Source organism: Triticum urartu, chromosome 5A (assembly GCF_056163025.1).
Source record: "Triticum urartu cultivar PI428250 chromosome 5A, HENAU_Tu73, whole genome shotgun sequence".
NCBI lineage: Eukaryota > Viridiplantae > Streptophyta > Magnoliopsida > Poales > Poaceae > Triticum > Triticum urartu.
The window spans coordinates 617,317,908-617,329,202 of NC_141877.1; the positions used below are offsets into that span (position 1 = coordinate 617,317,908).

At 42.6% G+C, this 11,295-nt stretch overlaps 1 protein-coding gene across 1 annotated transcript; it reads left to right on the forward strand.

Moving 5' to 3' along the window:
• Positions 1–508: 508 nt before the first annotated feature.
• On the forward strand, positions 509–1,632 carry LOC125506200 (alpha-2-purothionin-like). Its single transcript, XM_048671063.2, has 3 exons — positions 509–906; positions 1,027–1,089; positions 1,246–1,632. Exons 1-3 carry the CDS (start codon positions 585–587, stop codon positions 1,350–1,352), a joined length of 492 nt encoding a protein of 163 aa, XP_048527020.2. The 5' UTR covers positions 509–584; the 3' UTR covers positions 1,353–1,632.
• Positions 1,633–11,295: the final 9,663 nt, after the last annotated feature.

The window sequence follows — 11,295 nt, forward strand, 5'->3', positions numbered from 1 at the left end:
CGGTCCCAGTTTTTTACAAATAGTTTGCTGGTAACGATTGGATGTATATCCCTTTAGTCTTGTTTTCCTATCATTTATACTCTTTTATATTAAATGGTGTAGAAGTCATGTGTTTCAAGATCCAAGTTATTTCCTTGAAAAATCTATCTAAAATATATGAATCTGGTAACAAGAAATATAAGATTTTTTTAGAAAAATTTAGAGGATTTGATTCAACATCATAAAGGACTTATCGGTAACTTGAATATACAATAGTTTTATTTTTATAAAAAAGTAGGCCTCAGTTTAGTGTTTAGCACAGGGCCCCGAATTTTGCCGGCCCGGCCCTGCCCACGAGGCTATGATTCTCACCCCTGTACCTTCTCTTTTTTCTCTCCGTCTATCAATGCAATGATACGCTTCCTTAGCGTATTCGAGAAAAAAAAATATACCATGCACACTCATCAATCAATCAGATGTACGAACGGTGGATGCGCCACCGATCATCTTCTATAAATAGGACCGATCCACACGATTCTTGTTTCACCACCATCACCACACAACACATACCGATCATCCAAGTTTGAGCTGCACGTACGTACGCCATGGAAGGCAAGGGTGGTCTCCGGGCTGTGATCCTCCTCCTGGGCGCGGTCCTCGTCATAGGGAGCATGGTGCCGCTGGCCCAGGCAGATCCGACGGCCGCCGCCACCGGAGCTGCGGACGCCAAGTTCTGCTGCAAGGACAAGATAGGGAGCCACTGCTACGCCGCCTGCACCACGCAGTACGGCCCCATCCCGTTCTGCGCGGAGATGTGCTGCTGTGTGCAGCTTACGAGCGGCAGATGCCCGAGGCAATGCCCTACCCCGGCCGACCCCAGACTTTTTCTTGCGGATAGCTCCGCCTCCGACCTTCTCACCAGCAACGGTAAGCAAGCTACCACCAATCGAGCTCCATGCATGTTAATTTTTCTCGTTACGTACTTACGTTCATCCATGTTTTCAAGTTACAAGTAATACCAACTCTCTTGTTTTCCCTTTTTGCCAGCCGTTGAGGTCGAGAGCTGCACGCTGAGGTGCTCGTCCATCGTCTGTCACAGCATGCGCAACGGTAAACAAAACAAATATTACCTCCGTCCCGAATTAGTTGTGTTATATTTGTCTAGATACATCGTGATGGAGAGAGTAGATATATAGATAAAAGCTTCATTGTAATTGAATTGCGTCTAACGCGCGTACTGTATCTGTATGTATGTTCTGGCACCAGTTGTGGATGGCGGCAGCGAGGGGACGAAAGCCGTCGTGGAGCGCTGCGGCGATGCATGCGGCCGCTTCTGCGCCGGGGCCGGCGGCGTTGCATCCCTTGATGCTTAATAATAGTACTATCAATCAAGCATGCAATATCATGCACGTACGCGCTCATGCGTGCGTCCGGATGCATGTGCTAGCTGCCACTACGTACTGAGCAGCCCAGAGACGACGCATCTCTGTGTTTGCTCTTTGTTTTCATCATCAGTATAATAATTGGATTCCACCGTCTGATGGTGCGTATTCAAGTTCAAGCCAGTGTGTGACGACGTCGCCTTGGATATAAGTATATACGCGTTCATCATGGCGTGATGTGTTCATGCGTATGTACGTGTTGAACGAGCTAGCTAGTATGGTGTACTCCCTCTATCACAATTTAAAGGGCGTATCTTCAAAACCAGAATTTTTCACAATTAGAGGGAAATAGGGCGCATGACATTAATTAGCCTATTAACTACATCGTTTTGGGAGGAATTAGCTCCTTCCGTTTGCCTTCCTGGTGCGCATGCATGGTGTGAACTGAAATTACTCCACCAATGCATGCGATGGTTTTCTTCTTTTACTGGACGGAGAGGTTACTATGTGTTTGTTTGGCGATTAATTAGGCGCATATCCTTAACTACCGCAGCTCCAACGCATCGGTTATTCCTACCAATCGCTAGCAACCTTGGGCCCAGAGAGATGTGAGGTACGCCCTTTAAACTGTGATGGAGGGAGTATCATCCTAGCTTGCTAATGGAATATTAATAAAAGTTTGCTGATTTGTCAACTTTCTTCTGAATTATTATTGTTTTCTTGGTTCTATGCTTTTTTTGCCGGTTTGTCAACTTTCTTGTTTCTTTTCATTTGTTTGGTTCTATTGTTCATTTTTCTTCTTTGATCACAGCTTTCTTTTCTCAATACTTTCCTTTCATGTTTTATCATGCATGGAATAGACAAATAAAAACAAGTACAATATTGGTCTTTGAAATATGGAACAGCATCCAGAAATACGAAGAATGTCTTCTTGAAAATGGAACATACATTTGTCCTGGTGGGACATATGGCAAGATATGTTATTTTACATGAAACTTTTTGTTTTGAGAAAATTCTCATTCACACAACAATTTATTTTATTATATCAAACCATATTTATCTAACAAAACATATCTTATAAGCTAATTTTGCCATGGTAAATTAACTTCACCTATGGACAGTGGACTGATCAAGGGCAACAAACTTTAAACATTTCTAGAAAGAATGCTTACGGATAGTTTTTTTATTTTTAATTCTGAATATTTGATATTGACAAATAGAACATTTTAACCGACCATGATTTGAATATTTTTACTTTTCATGAATATTTATAAAAAATTATGAATTTAATTTTAGAGCATTTTAAAAAAACTGTCAACATTTTTTGAACATTTTCCAACTCATCAACATTTATTTAATTTGGATAATTAATAATAATTCGTGAATATTTTTGAATTGATTACTTTTGAAATCTGTCAAAAATAGGTAGTCATATTTTTCAAGCAGGAGCTGCTGGTTTTTTTTTTGTAATGATTTCCGTTCAGACGCAAAAAAGAGAGCAATGGGGGACACAGAGGGGCGAACACTATTCTTGGGCCTGGCCGAAGCGCAGCTACGTGTGCGTTATAGGACCTAAAAAAAGGGCAAAAAAATTTGCTAGCACTTCCACCCGGTCGCTGCTGCCTTCTCCACCAAAAAAAGATGCTGGCGGCCAGCGCTCACGACAGCATTGCGCTCCGCTGCGCCTGCGAGGTGAACGCTTGACAACCGTCGGCTCGATCTAGCAAAAATTCATAGCATCCGCTCAAATAGCGCTTGGATCCGTCGTGAGACGCGTGTCGCCGGAGACGATGCACTTCGTTTGGCGTCCAAGCATTGTAAAGGCGCAACCCCTACGTTGTAGCGCTGCTGACGAGGCCTTCCGTGCTCCATCCACGTCAGAGGCTACTATGGTGCAGCGCACTCGCCATGTGAGGCAGAGGGGGCGGGAGGCGGCGCAGCCCTTGCGGCGGACGTCGGCGAGGCGGAGTCTCACTCTCCTGTGCTGATACGGGTGGCCGGCAACCTCGGGCGCCGCAACTGCGTCGTGGTGGATGTGTCGGCCTCCGACCACGACGGATCCATCATCGACCTCATTTTGACCGACGATATGATGACGACGGGCTCTGACAAGAAAGAATAGGGCATGGAAGATGGTGGCGCCTCGAGTCTTGTGAGCCGGTGTGTCTCATGTCCTACTCTACCTCGCCGGCGACGCACCAACACTTGGGCGGGTGTAGCTAGCCGCTGGACGGTCTTCGCCTAGAATTAGGTTTCACTTTGCATGTAATTGTATAGATTTAAGGAATCGTAATTGTCATATCTGGTTGTGAAAATGTTAGTTTGGTGTCTGACCGCGGACATGATGGGGGTCGGATTTGATGTACCCGGCTAGATGTATGGATATAGATGCTCTAAGATTCTGAGACTATGCCCGCCTGGTTACTCCAACTCCAACATGCTCGCCGACAAAGGGTACCACGTACGTAAATTAAAGAGAATTATAGATATTGAGCGACCTCCATCTTAATCTCCATCGCACCGGCATCACAATCGACTATCCTCACTAGTATCGGTGACCATCTACCGTCATATTTGACACTTTCCGTAGCTATATTTCTCTATTGCTAAAGGGCGCTGACAAATTATCATAATGTCCAAAAAATGCAGAGTTAAAACTAGAAAGGTTCTTTTATGGAGATACCATGGCTTGATGGTTTTAGCTCGTTATATAAAGCTCAGGCCGGTTAAAATTTCGCCTAGTGAGAACGAAGAACTATCCATCTAAAAATAATAATTATCTACCTGAAAAAGGAAGAATTATAAAGTTCTAAAATGTTAGATTGAAATATAGAAGCCATCTCAACCCTCCCTGAAACGAGTAATCAGCCCATGCAAAGATTTTGCGCAAGTCGATTTTGGGGGATTTAGAAATATCATAATATCATATACAAAAATTCATTATTATTTTTGCGTGTGTGCGTACGAGGTGGGTATCACCTTTTCTTTTCTGCAGAAAACATCCAGAAACGCCAATAAGAAAAAAAAAGCATCCAGAATGTTGGCGAAGATATGAGCATGTAGTAGTTTGATTTTTGGGCCACTTTACTGAATATCCTAACGGCGGCACTGCAAAGGACCAAGTGGCTCTTAAGCATGACTTGGATTGTGACTAATAAATTACTTAAGATACTTGGGTTGGTTAGCACTTGAGAGTTGAGACAGAGGAACAAGCATCACACCCACCTAACTCTGATCCGCGCCGACCGTTCGTCGCATCAAACCGGCCGGCGGCGGTGCTGCCGATTGGCGGGCTGGTCCTCGCCGTCCAGTCCCCTGCTTCATCGTCCCTCACCTCGCGCGCTCTTCCACAGACTCCAGCTTCCATGCTTCTCTCCCCACCTCACCTCGCCCACACTCCTCATGGTGTTGGTACTTGGCTGTATTAATTTGCCCGCGGGGAGGCTCTAGATCCGGACGCCGGCATTGCGCTCCGGGCGCGCGAGCTTTCGTCCTATCTCTCTTCACAGACAGTGAGCCGTGGTAAGTGCCTGATGAACTCATTTCGTTCTCAAATGTCGAATCATATGCGAGCTCAGCAAGCCAATGATTTTCTTTCCCATCATTGCACGTCGAGTCTATAGGGTTTTTTTTTGGTTGAGAATCACCAGAGGAGGAGTCCCTTCATCTGAATATATTACTCAAAGTGGCCATTATGCCAGAGAGTGATCCGATTAATAAGGGAAATCAAATCGAAAACCTAAACAATTTGACCCCGGTGATCCTCAGCAAGCCAATGATCCGGGGGAGGAGTCCCTCCATCTGAATAGGTTTAATTTGTACTGCACCTATCTGTACATGCTTTCTGAAATAGCAATTTTCTGTACTATTGATGATAATAGATACAGGTTTGATCACAGAAATTATCCAACTTGTTTATTATCCCCACTATTAATTGGGTTGGTTGCCTACCACAAATAAGTGTTAGAGTTAAGCTGGGCCGTAATGAAGCTGGGTCTACATACAGTAGTTCATTATTACCAATATAACATTGTTGAACTTTCTTTATTTACAAAATATGTAGTCAATTTTGTGAGCTTAGCGAGTCATAATTTTCCCTTGTTTTATCATCGAATCCATAAGATTGTACCTGCAACTATCCATTTATGAAAACCTTTTCATTTCAAATGTGGTCTCCAAATATTTATGCACATGCTTTCTGAAAAAGCATCTTTCTTTATTGTTGGTGCTAACAGATACACGTTTGATCTCACAAATTATTATACTTATTTATGATCTCCACTATTGGGCCATTTTCCTACGACAAATAAGTGTTATGATTAATCTGAGTCATGATTAAGCAATCATTTCATTCTTTTTTCTATGTCTAGGAGTGTTACTTTGTTTCTGTAGTTTGGCTACTTTATGAGAGAGCCCTCTCTTCTTTTTGATAGCGTTGATCCTTTAATCTTTCAGAGTGCGAAGTTCTGTTGTATGTTTGTAATTTCTGCTTGCTATGTATACTGGATAACCCCCAATGAATCTATATGTTGTTTTGGTGATCATGCTTTAGTGAAATAGCAGGGTTTACATAGTTCATACTTATTAGTTAACTTAATTGCACTTTTCTTTGTTTATTATGAACTATGATGTCAATTCTTATCACGATAACTGTTTCATGATAACAGGTACTGGTGTACATGTTGCAATAGTTGAACCGATGCTTCATACAGCGATGCATTATACTTGGGCATTATCCCCAAAAGTATGGTGCCTATAAGACAAGTGGCAAAATTATCTTGTTCGTGGAGGGTTGACTTCCCACATATGCAACAAAAGTCTTCTGTACATTGCACAAAAGATTGGCTAGGCAAATGGCAGTCCTTGCTCTTTGAGGATTGACTCCCCAAAAGTAAGTGAGTTTTTTTCACTTTGCTCAAAAGTATGGATATGCATTATCCTCGCTTGTGGAGAATTGACCCCTCCACAAAAGCGAGAGGATTTTGCTCAATTTTCTTATAATCAAGGAAAAATCCTTGATCACTTGAGGATACTAAGGGGCAACGCAATCTTGCTCGTGAAGAGTTGACCTCCCACGAATGCAAGAAATGTCTTGTGCACATTGCACAAAATTTTTCCTAGGCAAATGACAATCTTTGCTTCTGGAGGATTAACTCCCCAAAAGTAATGGATTTTTTCTAACTTTTCTCTGGCATGGCTAGGCATGATCCTCGCTTGTGGAGAATTGACCCCTCCACAAAAGCGAGAGGATTTTGCTCAATTTTCTTATAATCAAGGAAAAATCCTTGATCACTTGAGGCTACTAGGCAATCCTTGTTAGTGGAGGAGTGCAAATTTTGCTCTCCATCAAAAACAATGATTGGGTTGTTCACTTGGCACAAAGATAAGGCTATGCAATTGGCAAAGCAATTTTTGCTAGCTATAAGAGCATGTTGCTCCTAAAATTGAAGACTATCTTTGCTCATTTAATAGAAATGTAAAGGTAAGCAAGGGGTAAGGTGATCCTTGCTAGTGGAGGAGAGCCATTTGGCCCTCCCTCAAAACCAAGGAAAACCTTGCTCACTTGAGACTACTCAAGGGGCAAGGCAATTCTTGCTAGTGGTGGAAAGCAAATTTTGCTCTCCATCAAAAGCAAGGATTGCCTTGCTCATTTGATACAAAAAGCCTATGCAAGGGGAAATCCTTGTTGCTTAATGCTACTCAAGGGTGAGGCAATCATTTTCAAAAAGATGGTTGCATGCATCGATTGATGCAGAGGCCGGGGGTTTGACCTCCTTTTTAAAAAAAGGGCGAGGCAATCCTTACTAGTAGGGGAGAGCAAATTTGCTCTTTCTCAAAATTAAGGATTGTTTTGCTCACTTTGGAGGGTGGGTGGGTAACTCTGCCTATGCTATGCATAGCCGGTCCCAAGCCCGGATAAAAAGAGGAGGGACCACCATGGCCATCTATATTTTTTGTAATGTTCACTGTGTGTTTTTTGTTTTAAAACATAAAAGTAAGTACTCCCTCTGTAAACTAATATAAGAGCGTTTAGATCACTACTTTAGTATTCTAAACACTCTTATATTAGTTTACGGAGGGAGTAATTAGGAAAAGATAACCCCTTTAGGGAATGCAACGCATTTCCCTCTGTTTATATTTGGGTTGCATTGATACTAACAACTGACTGCCAACCCCCTCTGGGTCTTGTGAGCTACTCTTACACATTTTTCTACCTATGGTTGATGAATGAAATGCTAGAGCTTTTGCTAGCAACTAACTAAACAATGAGAGAATTTCTTATTTGGCCCTTTGTTAAATTATGCTTCCTTTTTTGACCCAAAAAACCTTTTTCTTTCTTTTTTGATACTCAAAGTTCATTTTATTCCCTATGTGACACTTCCATCCATTTTTCCATCCAAGGGTGTTAAATGGCATGTAGAAAGATAATTTTGCCCCTGATGATAGTATGAACAGAAAAGAGGAAAAGAAGGGGTGTGAGCGACCAAAAAAATATATGAGGTGGAATCTACACTCCTGCCTCTTTTCCTCCTCACGACGACTCGGGTGCTAAGCCGAGTGTTTGCTGGCCGTATGAAGCGTGCACATAGGTAGATGTACGAAAGCTAACTTCCTAAGCAGAGGCAGGCATGCACCTTGATTGATTCTGGAGCACACGTAAAGCTAGCTAGCTTGGCACTAGCCAATGACACGCACGTCAGGGCAGCTTGTAAGGGCAAAGTCGACGGGTTGCTAGGTGGACAATGGCATGAGCGTGTGCAGCAATTTAATCATGTATATATGGGTAGTGACTCGATTCATGTAAGTAGTTTATACATAATTATTTGGACTCGATGGACACATTTTTCAGAACGAGTCAATGTGCTCTTGGCTTCTTGCAAATTGCAATTAACACAATGGCATGAGCGTGTGCAATAATTGAGGCGCGAACACAGCTCAGCCACATTACCTGTTGTCCCGTTGATATGTCACGGTCTAACCTATCGCCTGTAATATTAATCTCTACAAATTTATATGGTACAGTAGAGCACGAATGGGTTGTCATTGCTCCACTCATCATATTATTTATTTATCCCCCGCAAAAAAACAAGATTCATCGTATAGCACTGTTTTTTATTTAACCACGACAAAATATATCGCATTACCTCTGCGTTTGCACGTAAATAATATGGCCACATACCATATTAGGGGTAAAACGGTCTTCTTAGGTCAGACTTAACATCGTTACTAGACAAAACTTACGAAAGTGTCACATAAGGCACAAAATGAAGTTTGAGTGTCAAAAAAGGAAGAACAAAAAATTTAGGCCCAAAAAGGGAAGGAGATTTTAAGAAAGGGCCAAATAAGGAATTCTCTCCTAAACAATCTACTGCAGCTTTGTTTTTGATAGAAAAACGGCTTCTTGGTGGTATCATATTGCATCATGTGTCGATTCTGTGATGTGCATGTCTTGAATATGTGCCTAACTGAACCCTTGTGTATTTTTACATTTGTCTCACTAATTTCATGCCGTTTACAAGATCTGACTCAAGAGACAAAAAGAAGACTACCAATCCTTTAAATTCGTCATATTGGACCAATTTCATTTAATCCTTCCTCCAAGGTATACTCGTGTACTTCTCATCTGTCTGAAGAAGGTGAAACTTGTATTCTGTCAGCTGCACCATTTCAAACCCAAACTAAATCAACTAACTGATTGACGAACACTGCAACTGAAACAAGAAACTGATAAAAACCTGCGCAACACTCACATGAGCTCCAGATCCTTGGCGCTGGCCGCCAACCTTGCATTCTCGCGGTCACGCTTGTGCACAAAGTACAGCGGGGTGTAGAACAGGCAGCACAGACCAAACGGAACGATCATCATGGTCAGCAGCCCTCTCGAGAGCGCAAACGCCCCTGCCACCGACTCGTCCGCCGGATTCACCATCTTGAGTTGTAGCCGTAAACCTTCTCGGTCACCATGCTGACGGCGGGAGCAGCCAGCGAGGAGAAGGAGCCCTCCAATGCGCAATACAGGAGGCAAATACAAATTCAGCTTAAAAGTGTCAAATTTGCTCAGAGTGAATGTTCCTCTTGGTTAACCAAGCTCACACTAGTTCAGGAACAAGGGAATGCCATTTTCATCTAAAAATTTAGTTCAGGGTTACAGGCGACAAAAGAAAAGGTAAATCGTAGGGGTGGTGAGATTGAACATGTCAATCCTATTTGCCGCATTATGCGGCAAAGTGGTGTTGCTTTGCTCAGGAGCCAATGACCGACCAACCGAACCAGACACCACACGTGGCGGCCCATATTTCTCAACTAGATGGAAATCTAAACTGAATTTGGCATTGTTTGTTGGGAAGAAAGTTAAGAATGCAGTAAAACATGTTTAAAAGTTGTCTAGTTTATATTCTTAAAAATAATATTTTGGTCATGCGTGCCTCCAAGATTTAGTTCTTTTTACCACCCGTGCCAAGCAGTCTTCAAAGATTTAGTTCATGGCCAGATATTCTCCATTTGAAGGCATGAGCATCTTGCATTTGTTTTAGGCGTAAACAGTTGTACATTAAACTTCCATCCTTTTTTCATCGCAAAAAAGTCCATCCCTTTCCTGTGTCGCATTATCTGCATAAATCACCTACCACGTTAGCTGTGGCGTGCTGCATTATCATACACACAAGCTAGTTGTAATATATCCTAACAAGGATGCAACATATGATGCTCAGAGAAAGAGGTGGTACTAAAGGGTGTGTGCCGCCTCTTGCAAGTATCAGTGCTCCAGATCTTTGCTAACTGTGTGCATTGTTTACAAGTCTGAATCATCTTTTTTGCTGGAAATGTAAACATGAACAATTGATTTTGTTATGTGATGTTTTGGTTGTCGTCGATATGTTATGATTTTAGCGTCAGAGGGTGATTTGAAGTAGCATTTTGGACGGTTTTCTACTTTGGTACACCACTGGAAGCAATGTCGATTTGAGCAAGTGCACTGGTAACTGAATGCCTAATGAAGATGCAGTTTTGTTTGATAAAAGGATTTCTTCTATCAAGAGAAAGCAGACTGCAAAGCTGTGGTGGATGCGTGTTTTGGTTGTCTAAACTCAAAAGATGCACAGTTCTCTACACACACACACACACACACACACACACACACACACACACACATAATGCCTGGAGGCTCCATACAAGAGGCAAACCTAATGAAATTCAGTTTGAAAGTGTCAGCTTTGGTGAGAGTGAAACTCAGGTTCCTCTTGCTTGACCAAGTTCACAGGATTAGGGGCTATGCCATTTTCATCTAAAAGTTCAGTTTAGGATTACAAACGACAAAAGAAAAGAAAAAATCCTAGGCGCGGTGAGATTGAACATGACCGCTGCCACTTATTTACCTACACAATGTATTGGTATTAGTACAACATATCCTCTCTAATTGTACCCAAAAAATCATTGTCTGTACTCGCGTATTTATTTTTCATCTGTCTGAACATTTCTTTTCATCTAAAGGTATACTTGTGTACTTTTCATCTATCTGAAGAAGGTGAAACCTGTATTATGTCAACTGCACCATTTAAACCCCAAACTAAATCAACTAACCACATTAACGAACACTGCAACTGAAACCACAAACTGTTAGAAAACCCGTGGAGCATCACATTAGCTCCAGATCCTTGGCGCTGGCCGCCAACCTCGCGCTCTTGCGGTCGCGCTTGAACACAAAGTACAGCGGGGTGTAGAATAGGCAGCACAGACCAAACGGAACGATCATCATGGTCAACAGCCCTCTCGAGAGCGCGTACGCCCCCGCTGCCGACCCGTCCGCAAGGTTCACCGTATTTGCGTTGTAGCTGTATACCCTCTCGGTCACCATGCCGACGGTGGGAGCAGCCAGCGAAGAGAACGAGCCCTCCAAGGCGCGATACAGGAGGCAAATACAAATTCAGCTTAAAAG